Here is a 14,547-nt window from a genome sequence, read left to right as displayed (position 1 = left end):
TTGCTGGAGTGCTTCCAAAACACGAGGATTTGTGAGGGTTACCACACTATTACCTGTGAGGGATAAGAAAATTCCACAAAAGTTTTGTCAAGGATCGGTACAAGGTTTTAGTGTAGCTAGAACTTACTGCAGGGCTTGTCAGTGCACTGTGTGTTTCCCAGGACAGATAACTCTCATGGCTGGAGGCCATTCTTGGGAAGTTTCCTCCAAGGATCTCTGTGTTCTAGTGCAGTGGAATCAGCTCAAGGGCGTGGGACTCTACACAGCAAACATTGGCAACTCTTGGCAATTTCACTCTTTTAGGGAGGAATTCTTGCTTTCTGTGGGAGAAGTCAAGATCCAGTGCTGTACTTTCAGCCCCTGAGTGCTGTGGTGCTGGGGTTTGAGCCTCAGCTCTGGGTACAGCTGGTGGCAGAGGGGTCTGGAGTGAGGAGAGAACCAGGCAGGGAATTTGAGAGATTGCTGCCCTTTCCTGAGCACGAAGGTGTTTGTAGCAGGCGAAAGGGTATTTCTTTGCTTCAGGCACCTATTTTAGCACAGGATGCGTTGCCTGGAGCTGCCAGCAGCACTGCAGCTCCTCATGATGTGCATTTGAAAATGGGGCTGAAGCCAGTGGCTCTCCTCACCCCTCCCAAGAGGTGTCAATCATGGAATCAATGTGAAATGAAAAGTGAAGGAGCTGGTGATGTGCTGGACTGTGGGAATGTTCACTGAGCAGCAGGAGGGAACTGAGTGGAGGTCCCACTGCTGCAGGCAGCACCTCACTGCTCTGGGTGAGCACAGGCGTGGGGCAGGCAGGTGTCACTCCAGTGCATCCAGCTGCCCAACACTTCCTGTAGTCACTGGAATCACGGGAATGTCCTTCAGCCGCTATCCTGCAAGCTCAGCCTGAAGTTCTGCCACCTTCTCTTCACTCAGATCTGACTCTCATGCTTGGTTAGGAATTTACCTGGCCAGGTAAAACCAGCCTTGTTGAACATCTATGGACTCAGCTTGTGGTGAAACTCTGGCACATCCAACACAAATATGTACCTGGTCTTGTCCTTTTTCTGTCCTTATGCTGACAATCTCTATAATTGCTCTGTAGGATTCCTTCAACATTTTTGTGGGATTTTGCTGGCTGAATGGTTTCATGGAGGGGACCTTTGGCCACGATTTCTTTGCCATGCCAGAGAGAAAAACAAGTGGTGTTCCAGCCAGTGGAATAAAAAAAAAAAACCAACTGAAAGTTGCTGTGCAAGTTATTCCAGTGTTCTCATGCTGGTTTTATTTTTTTCTGTCATTGTTTAATTTCTCAAAATTTATGCAAAGAATTTAAGATGAAAAGCTCAGGTTAAGTTTAAAATACCATTTATCTGTGTGCTCTGTTGGAGGGACTGTTGCCAGATTTTGAGAAAGGAAAACAGGAAAATGTTTATCTGTGGCTGAAGTTCCTTGTTTCCAGTTCCTTACTAAGTGAATTAATATGGGATTTTTTTTTCTATCATATTAGTAGAGGAGATTCTCATTTAATAAGCTGCATCCAATAATCCACAAGCATCTTATTCTTACATCCCTTTGCTTTTATTTATAGCTTAAACAGAGGCAAAATCTGTTAGACAGATCACATGCTTACCTGACTGATAATCAACACAGCAGGAGAATTTGATGTAAGTTCTGAGTGATTTAGGGTTTGCTTTAGGTTTAGTAAATAAATTGGCAGTTTAGGTGGAGTAACAAAAATTAATCTAAGAATATTTTTTTAAATATTTTAAAATATGGTAGTTTTACAGGTATTTCATATTATCCTCAAGTCAGCACTGAATTTTTTTTTTCAAGATAGCATGGATCTAAGTATTAGTAAAATACTTCTGAGGTCCTCATTTCTATTGCTGTTCAATGTTTTCCTGGGTTGTGAATGTTTAAATCTATATTCACATACCTCTGGAGGAACGTGCCACTTTCCACTCCTGGTTTTTCCTTTGTGTGTTCTAAAACTCTTCACTGTTTTCATTAATCTATTAATTCATACCATGAGGTATCTAGGGAGACCTTAGAGCACCTTCTAGTACCTAAAAGGCCTCCATGAAAGCTGGAGAGGGACCTTGGACAAGGGCCTGGAGCAACAGGACAAAAGGGAATGGGTCAAGTGACAGATGGTGGGTTTAAACGGGATATCGGGAACAAATTGTTTAATCAGAGCAGGGTGAGGCCCTGACACAGATTGCCCAGGGAAGCTGTGGCTGCCCCATCCCTGGAAGTGTCCAAGGCCAGGTTGGATGGAGCTTGGAGCAACCTGGGCTAGTAGAAGGTGTCCCTGCCTATGGCAGGAAAGAGACGGTCTTGAAGTTCCTTTTCAGCCCCAAGCATGCCAGGATTTAATCAAAGTGGCGACGGCCACACGACGGGTGAGGGAAGGTGGCACACGCGCTCCTGGCAGCCTTCCCGGCCGGAGGAATCGGAGCGGGAGGCAGCCCGCGCGCCCGGCCTGAGGCAGCGCTTCTCCCGTCAGCGGCTCCGGCCGCCGCCCCGCTCCGCCCCGGAGGCGGCACCGCCGGGACAGGCAGCACGGGCAGGGGCAGCTTCACTTCTCTGCTCCCCGCACACGGCAGGATTTGCTTGAGGAAGGTGAGCGGGACAAGCCCGGAGCAGCGGCGGCAGCGCCGGGAGCCCGGCGAGGCCAAGCGGTGGCGGTGGGGGGAACGCGCGGGTCCCCGCTGTGAGGGAGAGAAGGGGACAGAAAACCGGGAGAAAGGCGGCTTTTCCTGGGAGCTGCGAGGAACGGGGAGCAGTGGAATTGTGCGCTTGGCCCGGGGCAGGTGCGCTGTGGCCGTGCCCTGAGTCACGGCGGCCGCACCGCAGTGCGCTGCGCGGCGCGGGCCGGGCGCGGGGCCGAGGGACGAGGCCAGGAGGCTCCGGCACCTGCCCCGCCGCGCCCGCAGGGATGCGGATCGGGGCCCCTTCCCCCTGTCCTTTCCCCTTTCCCCCCATGCTGTCATTCGCGATGACAACTGCAGCGGGTCTTGTCCGCCTGCCTCCTCCCAGGTGGGACTGCAGAGAAATTCTGTTTCACAACCGGGCACGGAGCCTTCCGTGCTGTAGCATTTGCTGTTTCTTGTCATTGAGATGCGTCGTATGCCTGACTTATAAGACTAATTTAGAAAATTCAGCTTAGGGAATGTTTTCTCCTTTAATTTCTTTTAAGCCAGGATATAGATGAATAGAATTACTACTGTTTTTCTGGCTTTCTATTCATCTGCCTAACATGCTGGTCATGACTTGGTGTTGCTGAAAGGCAAAGCTGTTTTTGTCTGCTGACACATGGGTGACTGAGGACTCCTGGTAGATGGAGAGATTCCCAGGGTGGTTCTGTTTGCTGTCCAGAAGGGCTCTTGCTGTAACCACCAGACTTAACAGCACTCCTGTAGATCCACATCACTGTGGGACAAGCCTCTGGTCTTTGAAGGCTTTTTGCAAAGTTGTTTACCCTAGAAAATAAGCTCACTTTGCACATTATGGTTCTGTTTTTTATAGTTTCCCCTCTGCTCAACAGTAAGTCATACGAAGAAGACAAAAAGGAGAGCAGGTTGGTTTTTTTAGTCATTATATGGGGTTTCTTAAGGTTCTTTTGGATAGGTTTGGGTTTTTTGTTTGATGAGGTTTGGGGTTTTTTGTCAGAAAAATTAACTAGGCTTAAGTTTGAGAAGCATTTAAATACTTTTTGCTGTGAACACATCTTTTCAGGTCCACAGTCACTGGGAGGAAAAAGCTCCATCCTAACCTGGTTAAGATCTGCCATTCTAAAATCTTATAGTTGCAGGCAGAATTAAGAGCAGTGACTGTTTCACTACAGTTTTATCAGATGTGAAACTTGTTATCTGAATACCTTTAATATTTTGGAACTTTGAATGCCACTTGGGCTTTAAAAACAAACACAAATCATGTTCTCCTAGCATAAGTATGGTACTTCTCTCCCTGCTGTGTCTGCTTGATACCTGCTTGTTATATCTTACTCTGCAAAAGCAGAGGTTTTTTAGTCGGAGCTGTGGTTGTAGTTCAGAGTCTGTGTGCAGAAATCTGTCTGAGAACTCCTGCTTTGGAGCTGCCTATGTTTAAAAAACTCCTGACCTTCCCACCTCACTGCTGTCTATGGATTGCAGCAGCCATGGAGACCTGAGCCATTGCTGCAGGCACTTGGTGAGTTATTGCCTGTATCAGTCCCTCAGTGAGAGGGACAGGTTTTGGGAGAGGAGAGGCAAAAGCTCCTGTAGAGCAGCCAAACCTCTTGCAACTCCATGAGAGAGGAGAAAGGAGAGCAGTCTGGCTCCAGGGTTACTGGGGAATTGCTGAAAGAGAGAAAGCATTTGATTCTTTTCTTTTTATTAGGTGTATTTGTAGCTGTGAGAAATTGGGAGGCCTGTTGAATGGTGTAATCAGAGAGGAGAGAGGAGACCCATCTGAGTCTGTCAGGGCTCAAATATCAGTTCTGAGAATAAAAATCCTGTTCTCAAAATAAAAATCCTCCCTTGGAAAGTGCAGTTATTTCTCTCTCTTGTGCTTCCCTGTTTTTCCTGGCCAGTGCTTTCAGTTTTATACTGAAAGAAGTCTTGAAACCTCGGTTCATCCCCAGGCACTTTGCTTTTAAATAGCATAAACTTGTAATACCTCTTTATTCCCTCAAATTAGGGAAGAAGCATGACCAAGATGAGCTGCATCCTGCTGACCACCTGCATTATTCTGATTGCTTTGTGTGGCTCTGGTGAGTAGAAGAGAGGGACTTTGTGGTTTAATGTTATGATGAAGGCTGAGAAAATCATGGCAAAAAATGCCAAAGGAAGGAAAATCAGCAAGAAAGGCCTGGATTATTTAATACCACTGTGGGGAATGGCAGTACCATCAAAGCAGGGCTCAGTTTCTGTTCTGATTGTCTTGGGTCAGGAGAAAGAATTTGGGGCAGGATGTGGTGCTGCTTAAAACAACAGAAAACTGGTATTTTGCTAGAAAATGGGATTCCTCTTGTGTGAATTGGAAACTAGTGTGTAGTATGAGAGGGAAAGGAGATTGAGTTAAAAAAATGAATAGAAAAAACTCTGCTGCAAGTATCTGTCATCTGGAACATGCAAAAGGCAGTCTTCAAGAGCAGATAAAAAGAGCAATCATTTAATATCTTGTGCAGGCAGATAATGGGCATTTTTAAAAGTGACATAAATACATGCTTCAAGATGTGCCTATCAAAATTGCGAGCCTCAACTGGTGCATTGACATAAGCTTGTCAGTTTTAACTGAAGTCTTGAGGTTAATAACGAGGCATATGTTTTGGGACAATTAGATGCAGATAAATGAGTCTTTTTTTTTTTTTTTTTTTTTTTTTAATGCTGCTGCTGCTGCTGTCTCAGTAGTTTATTACTCAGTGAAGATAAACCCTTGTTGTCTTAGGTTATACCTTAAGATGTTACCACTGTGACAACAGCCCTACCCTGTGCAGGACCAACAGCACCTGCTTAACGACTGAAGACACTTGCTTGCAGTTGAAATTTGGTATGTACAGTGTCCCACAGACCTAAAATAAACCCACTTGGATCAGCTTTCATTGCCTGGACACCTCTAATCTGGCCCTAGCATGCATTTCTCAGCCTCAATCAAAAGGAGCTTGCAAATACTCTTGAAGGTCATGCTTATATCCAAGCAGCAATGAAATGATTTAGATAGGTGAGTTGTAGCGGTACAAGCATGTACATAGATGGCTGTATATCCAGATTTAAAAAATAAACAGGCAAAAACCCACACAAGGGAGCTAGGGAAAAAAATCACCAAAAAACAGACAGCATTGAAATTAAAATAAAGTTTGTTACTCTTTGAAAACAGATAAATGATGTGTAGCCCACAAAATAAAGCTGCAGATGAATGGCTCAGTCATTTATGAATTGACACTATTAAAATAAATTCTCTTCTTCTGAGGGTGAAGTGATTTGTGTCTCAGGAAGGACATCTTTAACTACATCAGGTTGCTCAGGGTCTGGCCTTGAATGTTTCCAGGGATGGAACATTCCACCACCCCTCTGAACAAACTGTGCCAGTGTTTTACCACCCCTATCTACTCTTCCTGCTCTGTCTTCTGCACATCCTTCACTGAGAGCCTTGTCAAGTGCTGGCCCAGGCTGCTCATGGCAGTGCTGGAGTCCCCATTCCTGGAGGGATTTAAAGATGCCATGTGGATGTGGTACCTGGGGACATGGGTTAGTGGAGGGCTTGGCAGTGCTGGGTTAAAGATCAGATTTGATGATCTCAGAGGTCTTGTTCAGCCTAAATGATTCTGTGAAAGCAGGCTGAGCTGGCTGGTGATGCCAGACTGCATTTCCCAGTGGGTGAATTGGATACACACTGCAAAATTCCTAGTGAAAGCAAATTTGGAAACTTCTAAACACTTGAACTTAGAAAAGCAAGTACATGGCTGTGGCAAAAACAAAACTCTAGGGCTGATACTGGGGGCACAAATGGCCCATGGACTACAGGAAACAAGACTTTACCAAAAGTGTCCCTTCTGGGGTGGGTGAGAGGCCAAGCCCAGTCATCTGTCCCTGAAATTTCATGTTGAATTCTCATTCCCAGTTTGCTACAAAATTTGGGGTACATTATACCTTATGATCCACTGCTGTGCAGAGTGCTGTGGATGGGACTGTGGTCAGACTTTCCACTCTTTGTACAGAATATTTCTTGGTAAGAGATTTGTGTTGGGTTTGTGCAACACATTTCTGAGTGTGGGGTTGAAGAACCAGACCATGCAGTTCTGCCTCCCTTCACTATCCCCCAATGCCATGGCAACACAGACCACAAGGCCTCCATCCAATTTCTGTGTTTACACCATGGGCCCTGCCACAGATTGAGCTCTGCCTTCTCCTCAGTGTTTTATTCTCTAATAGTGGCAGTCTAAGCACTGCTTCTCTCTCTGTACCAAAAACGGTGTTGCTGTCAATTCTCTCTTCATTTGTTTAATTTTTTTTTGTTCCATAGGTAAATTGAGAACTTTCTCCTGCTGGAAGACATCCCAGTGCAGTGTGAATGAAATTGCTGATGCTTTTCTGTTGGATAATTTTGACTTCTTTTGCTGCCAACAGGACCTGTGCAATGAGAGTGCAATTACTGGGGTTAACAAAGCAGCCTTCAGTATTGCTTCTGTAATGGCCATGTTATGGATGCTCATGTAATAATCCTGGTTTGTTAGCTGTCCTTTTGAGATGCAATTACATAAAACCATTTAACTTTTTTCTATATTGCATATTTTCACCTCCTGTCCATAGACAGAAACATTCCCTTGTAATTTTAAGTTGTTGTTGTCTGTTAAATCACTGTCTCCATTGATAGGAAGGACATGTGTGTTATTACCAGTTATTGGGTGTTTTGATCTGTCCCCCTGTAAATGGGGAACAGCTCTTGTGAAGTCATGTTATCTTTTGGAGAACCTAGGCAAACTCCAGTGGGTGATGTGAAGGAGAAGGAACACTGCAGCTTTTCTGCTGGAAACTGTCATTTTTTCCTTGTCCCATAAACTGTCATTATTTTTGGTTGGCATTTCTGTGGGTTTTGATTTGTTTTGCTTTGGATCTTCCTTGTCACAAACCAAGCAGTAGATTTGCCCTCAACACAAGAAGTGTTGGATCATAAGTGTACCTTGCTGCAGTCTTTGTGATTAATATGGAAATATTCAGTTTCAAGTCATGTAAACACTTTGTTCCCATCACTGTACCTTTTTTATTTTCCCTACAGGCCAATGATATAACCTTGTCAAGTGCTGTTATTTTGGGAGAAAGCATCTACATTTCTTAAACCAAAACCAAAATACTGCTATAAGTGAGAAACACTTACCTTTTTTTTTTTTTTTTAATATATATATATATATTTCTTTGAGCATGTAGATGACATGTGATGGCTTCTTTTTTTTTTGTTCCCTCATACATTATCCATGCTTAGGATTTTAATTGAGCATGTGCTTTGCACTGAGTATTTATTGGTATACTGAAAATGGATTATAAAATGTTAAGGATTTGAAATTAAATGGCACAAGTCGGTTACTTCCCCACTTAGTTAGCTTTTGGGTTTTGTTGAAAACAGCAACGTGTAAACTTAACTCTTCAAGCTTCCACCTAAGAGTATTAAAGTCTTGCAGAACTTTATTTCCATAATGCCAATGCACAGTATAGGTGTGTATATAGCATGAATAAAACCTGCTCCATCTGTAGGTGTGAGAGGTCAAATACTGAAATATTTATATTGCTCTGCTCTGTGGTGGAGACAGACCTTGGAACATCTCCAGTAGCTGGGGACCCTCTCAGTCAGTTGGGATGCCAGATCCTCCTTTTTCTCCTGGAGCTGCTGGCATATCCCTGCCAGAGTTGTGTGCATTACCAATGGGCTATCCCCTTGCTGAGGACCCTCGCTTGTAGTCTTGACACCAGCAAAAACAGTGACACAGTGACACCAGTTCACCAGTCACAACAAGGCTGTTGTTCCAAATCCCCAATGTATTCCACAATGTACCTTTTGGTTGAGCTTATTGTAGCTATTAAAGTGTCCTGGGATCGCTCCCATCACTCGAAATATGGAAGTTATCCTGTCTTTGATTAATAAAAATGTCAAAAAAGAAGAGCATGGAGTGTGTGGTGATTTATTGGTATTTACAGCTGGACATAACTCCAGTTGTTTCCATGGGAGATGCATCCATGCTTCCCATCCAAAGACTCAGCAAGTTCCAAGTAGACTTCTCTCCTTCCTTATTTTTATATCCCACCTGATTAAAAACAGACACTGGAGTACACCAATTTCTGCACAGTAACTTTTTCCATTGCTGCAGCACCATTTGTCAAACACAGGCTTATTTCAGGTAAAAATGTATTAAAGCACTCACTCAATATAAACTGGGGGAAGGTTTGTAGCAGAGAGGTATCTTGGATTCCTTATGCTTACATCATCCTGATGGCAGCATTTTTTCCCCTATTATATTGTCAATGTCTCTTTTGATGGTGGTACTTTTAAACTTGTTTCTTTGCTGTATGGCCTGCATATATAAAATATTCTCCTTTTTTGATAAGTGCCGTGTATTTTGTCTAATAATCAATATTCTAATATTTTGTCTAATTTCTTTTTTGATAGCCTTGAATACTTTGTCTAAATTATCCTACTTTTTTGTTTCTCTTCTAAAAGCAGCCTAAGCAATAAGTCCTTGTGTTTTAAGTGTATTGCTTTTTGTAAAGATTAACCAGAACATGATTTTGTTCCTGTAAGGTGTGCATTTTCTGAGTCTGGCTGTGCTGACTGCTGAGCCCTCTCCTGCAGTTTCTTGAACAGTAACTGCTCCTTGAGCTTTGGCATTTCTCCCCCTGCTGCTGCTGAGTTATGCCTAGATTTGCTGGCCAGTCTGCAAAGAGGACCATTAAAACCAAGAGAGACAATAAAGCTTCAGTTCAAATATTAAAATACTAAAATTTGTTCAACTCTGAGTCCACCAGGACTCCCAAGCTTTCTGTGAAGCTGTTTTCCCTCTGGTTGGCCCCCAGCCTATGCTGATTCCCAGCACAGGGTGATTCCCAGCCTTTGGGGTGGGTGTCACAAAGTGGTGCCTGAAACCCAGGGACTCCTCTAACTTCGGACCTCCCTCAGTGGGACTATCAGCCAGATATTGTGTAGTTCAGCTGTGTCCTCTAAGACCCAGGGTAATGCCAGATGAACTCAGGGTGAGTGGCTGTGCCACTGTGCAGAGGTTGTTGCCCCCTGCAATGTGTGCTGGGTAACTTGTCACTGTTGCCGGGGCTGGTTTGGTTTTATTTTGTAGTTATCTGAGTGGTTTGCTCTGTTCTGAATTTGTGGCATGAGTAAAACCTCATCCTTTGAGTGTGCTTTTTATTTACACTACACATCATTTATGTACTAATGGTTATCTGATCAACCGAGAATATTCTTCCCTACATCTACTTCTCAGTTGCTCACATAACCAGCAGTCTCTTTGTTGCAGGGTGGACACACAAGTTATATAGGAACAAGAAGAAGGTAACAAATGAAAGCTTCAGCAACAGCAGGAATTCATTCTTTGTGATCTGTTTTTACCATTAATTCCTCCTACAAGTCCTCATGGTGATGACCAAGTGTTTGACTTGAAGTTGGGCATTGAGAGAGCTTGGAAGCCTCGTGGTACTGGTAGTAATGTGGGGCTGATACACCTGGCTGAGAAGAATTTGGCTTTATCCTGTGTGAAATCCTTCTCTAGTTTTATCATCCTTCATAAAAGATGAGGTGGGATGTCTCCGTGTTATTTCAGGATGCAGGAAATTGTGAAAAGAAGCAGATGCATGGGGAAAGGCAGAGCAAGCAATTTCCTCCCACTGCTTTTTGGTGTGAGAGGAATGAGAGGCTGACCAGTGAGCAGCTTTATTTTGTAAAAAGGAGTTGCTAAGATAACAGAAGTCCCAGCAGAAAGCTGCACATTAAGTACCTTGCTGTTGCACTAACTGGGGCATCTGGATACTGCTCTAATATAAATATTAAATACATTTAATAACAGTGGTGTTCCTTCAGCTGAAAGAGAGTTTAATGTGTCTGAATCTCTTTGTGTCTCCAAGGGTTTGGATCTCATTGGTAAAAAATACAGCCAGTCCTAAGCTGGCATCACAGCAGGAGAGTTTGGCTATGCCTAAACAGCCAAGAAAGCATTGTGACATCCCGATGTTTATTGAGGCAGAAACAAGCACACTGCACTTTCTGACTCTACACAAGGTGAATATTGCACTAGCAGCTCAGTGCTAACACCATTCTGCATTTTAGAGAGGGAGAGGGGAGCAGCTGATTTTCTGTGAGCTCTACAAAAGAAGTGCGTTGTCATCTCCAATCCTGTCTTTCCAAGAATAATTTGTACATTGGGATAAAATGAAGGCCCACAGATTACATTATTTTTATGGGTATGACAACTTACAGCATCGGGAAAACTGTCCTGGCGCCTAGGAAAGGGCAAATTAAAAATACTTTTGGTTTCTTCCTCCTAAATGGAATGAATTTTAAAAATACTGTTTGGAGCAAAGTTCCCCTCCTGAATAATGAAATCTCTGCATGTGATCCAGTGTTGGTTCTATTTAAGGGATAAGAAGTCTTAAATTGATTTAGATGCTTCTGAACCCATACCCCTGCACCTTTTGAGTCCAGCTGAGGTATTAATGGCACACTAGCACTGTTCAGGAATGGCAGCTTCACCATTTCTCACTCACAGGGTTGGTATGATGCTTGATACCATTCAAACTAGCTCCTTGTACCGTTTTGGTAGATAGGGATGAGAGTGAAGCACCTGCACTCCTGTTTTCTCCTCTCTCACAGGTATTCAGAGATGCTGATGTGGGGCAGGTTTGGAGAAAAGCTGTGGAGACACAGCAGGATGGGGATAAAATCACAAAGGTTACAGGCTGACAGGATGGATGTTGTGGTCAGATTCATTATGGAATTTGTTTTGGAGTCTGCTGCAAACCACAGAAACCTTGCTCTCCAAAGGATTCTCCAAGGAGTGCTCTGTGCCACGTGCAAGCCCGATGTTCTGGAGTTCATTCCATGCTCAGACTCCTATTTTCAGAGATGCTAAAGTCTTCCAAGGAACTTCAGGCATCCATCATCAGCAGCTATCATGTTCCTAAGTGGTCAGAACTTGGCTGAGAACATGCACAAGCACCATCATTTAGCTTGCACCCAAAATGAATGACGGTGAGAGAGTTGCTCCAGGAAAAGATGAAAGTGGTTAAAATGACAGCCACATCCTGAAATTTAATGACTTTTAAAGTCTGATGGGTTTCTTCTTTCCTGTTCCCAGTCATGGTAATGCTATAGGATCCTGTGAATTGAGGTTTATTCCCTGTTCTGTGGGATGAAGTGATGCTTGTCTGGGGAATGGTGGGGCTGTAGAAAGCTGCACACAGATAAAAGGACTACCTAAAAGATTACGAAATGCAAAATAAAAATAATGCTGCTATCAGATATGATGCACAGCTTCCTTTTATACTTGTGTGTTTTACTCCATAGCAAGCTGGAGGTGCTTTTCTTTCATTTTCTGCTTAGAAAAAGGGTTTTCAATCCATTCCTCTCCTTGAAAGTGAGATCAATACAACTATTGTTATGAAAATCCCCTTTCCGAATAATACAGCAGCCAGTTTTTCTAGTATGAAAGTTTTTAAACTTTATTTATGACTATCCCTCAATTACATTATGCACTGCAACATACTGAGGTGGTGGAATTTTACTGGAGACTTTGGCACCGCTCATCTGTAAATATAACAAACTAAAGGAGAGTCTAACCTGGAACGATGGCCTTTGCCTTGGGGTAATGGCTTTAAATTACAGAAAGGTTAATTTAGAGTAGATATTAGAAAGAAATTCTCGCCTGTGAGGGTGGTGGTGAGGCACTGGCATAGGTGAGCAGTTAATAAATACGTGGTGATGTGCAGGGATAGGTACATGGAGGCCCCTTCTTCCCCACAGAGAAATGGGAAAAACACTTTGGAAATCTCAGGAAATCAACAGGCCTCGGGGCCGGAGCGCCGTGTGGGAGGCGGGCCGTCCTCCGCGCCGGCAGGGGGCGCTGTGGCGCAGCGGGTGTGGGGGGGCGGAGCCGCTCCCGGCGGGCTCGGCCGAGGCTGCGGGGCCGCAGAGGCGGCGGCGGCGACGGGGCCGCGTCGGCGCTGAGGGGGCTCGGCGGGTCGAGGGCCGCGGCCGCCCCTCCGCCGCCCCGCAGGTGAGTGAGGACATCGCGGCCACGGCTAAACCACTGCCCTCCGCCGGCAGGCCCGCCCGGGCCTCGGCCGGTGCGAGCCCGCCCCGCGGAGCCGCTGAGGGGGGAAGGCAGGGGAGGTGGGGAGGTCGCGCATTCCCATTGCCAGGCCCCGATGGAGCTGGGCGGGAGGGGCTGGATACGTGGGAAGGGGTCGGGATGACTCATTGGAGTTCTCTACGCCCCACATGCACCTGCACTGTTCTGATCTGCTGTTTCTCCACTGGCTCTCTCTTACAAAACAGTGCTTCCCTTGTATTATATATATTTATATATAATGCATTTATTATGAAAAGTAAGTAACAATTCATATTAATATTTAAATGTGGTCAATGTGACTAAGAGATTGTGTTTATAACAGGTCCAAGTAATAGCCATGTGAATGTCTCAAGTATATTTTCGTAAGGTGTTTGTGCTGTGTATTGTATGTTTATACAGATTTTGGCCAAAGTTTTATCCAGGAGCTTTTAGTTCGTATATGGCACAGATCTTTTGAAAACAAATTCAGTTTGTTCTGCAGAAGAACCAGAATCTTGGTGGGTAAAAGCAAAAGTGTACTAGGAGAAAATAATTAAATAGGAGTGGTATTCTTTCAGTGGGTGTGTTTCCAGCACCAATTTGTTTTGGGGAACAGGTTTAAAATAATACTAGGCTTAGCTGGGTTGTTACACAGCTTATTTTTCTCCTGTAAGCAGGTGGCAGAGAGGAGGGAGGGGACTGCTATTACCTTCCTTAGTAGTGAGAGCTGGAATGAGCTGCTGCCCAAATCTGTCATGTGCCCCTTGTGCTGGGCCCTGTTGTCTCTGACTCAGGGGACTGAGGAGGCTGGAAAGTGCCCAGATGAATAATACATGATTAGGTTTTTTTAGCTGAGTTTGGCTGCAGCTGGTAGGGGATGACTTAGGAAGGCTAAGCTGCCGCTGGGGTTTTTGTTTTTGGTAACATTCTTTTTGGTTGTGATCAGAGCTGAAACCTCAGTTGTACTTTGAGCATTAGGGGAAAGTTGTTTTATAAAATTAACCGGCATCTGTTGTGTCTCATGGAAGTTGTGGAAGAGTTGAGGGATTGCAGCTTTAACTGAAGATTGCAGCTTTAACTTGCTTGTCTGTACCCTGGGAAAAAAAAAAAGCGAAACCCATCCTTGGTTGATTTCATGCCAGGTAGGAAAAGCCCAATCAGTTTTGTTTCCCAACTTGATTTTGAAAACTTGTCAATGTTTAGTGTCACTGATGTAAATAAGAAAACACCAGGATGGAGCAGTTGATGTATTCGGGTAGGAATGCTTGCAGGTGAGACCAGCAAAATATTCCTCAGGGCTGGAAATGAGCTGAAAAATTTACAAATGCACCACCGTGTTCCATCTAGTGAGTCATTCTAGCCTCTTTGTACCTTGGTAACCCTTTGGTGTGTCTGGAAGTGAGCTTTTCACTGGGAACAGGTTTGATACAGCTCTGCAGTAGTTATGAGAGGAGCGTTTCACTTACAGGTTCTGCAGTTCCCATCCCCACACCTATGTCCTATTTCCTGATTTTAATGTTAGGAAAGATCCTTAGGAGGATCCAGTCTGGCTTTGTAGGTTGCAGTCTGTGATTCCTGGGTTGAGCTTTGAAGTGATGAACTGCTTTAAAAGCAGCCTCTGCTATCAGGCTGCATTCTTTCAAAGATAAGCTGTGTGCTAATGCTTACTATAAACTGGTTTCTAAATTCAGGCGTGATCTGTGGATGTGTGGTTCTGGAGTCTGTAATACAGAATACATGATTTTCCTCTGGGTGTT

General features: G+C 44.3%; 2 protein-coding genes across 2 annotated transcripts in view; both read left to right on the top strand.

Annotated features, from left to right (window-relative positions):
• The first annotated feature begins 2,437 nt into the window (after positions 1-2,437).
• On the top strand, positions 2,438-8,620 carry CD59 (CD59 molecule (CD59 blood group)). The gene is made up of 4 exons (XM_056493585.1): positions 2,438-2,607; positions 4,666-4,738; positions 5,416-5,517; positions 6,991-8,620. Exons 2-4 carry the CDS (start codon positions 4,675-4,677, stop codon positions 7,182-7,184), a joined length of 360 nt encoding a protein of 119 aa, XP_056349560.1. The 5' UTR covers positions 2,438-2,607; positions 4,666-4,674; the 3' UTR covers positions 7,185-8,620.
• A 3,997-nt stretch (positions 8,621-12,617) lies between these two features.
• Positions 12,618-14,547, top strand: part of LOC130254234 (golgin subfamily B member 1-like) — a 34,035-nt gene continuing 32,105 nt past the window's right edge. The window contains exon 1 of the mRNA XM_056493584.1: positions 12,618-12,736. The gene's annotated coding sequence lies outside the window, so the exon portion shown is untranslated. The remainder of the gene's footprint in view (positions 12,737-14,547) is intronic.

The sequence above is a fragment of the Oenanthe melanoleuca genome, chromosome 5 (genome assembly GCF_029582105.1).
Source record: "Oenanthe melanoleuca isolate GR-GAL-2019-014 chromosome 5, OMel1.0, whole genome shotgun sequence".
In the NCBI taxonomy this organism is placed as follows: domain Eukaryota; kingdom Metazoa; phylum Chordata; class Aves; order Passeriformes; family Muscicapidae; genus Oenanthe; species Oenanthe melanoleuca.
The sequence above is the reverse complement of the archived record's forward strand: the minus strand, read 5'-3'. Positions and strand labels throughout refer to the sequence as shown.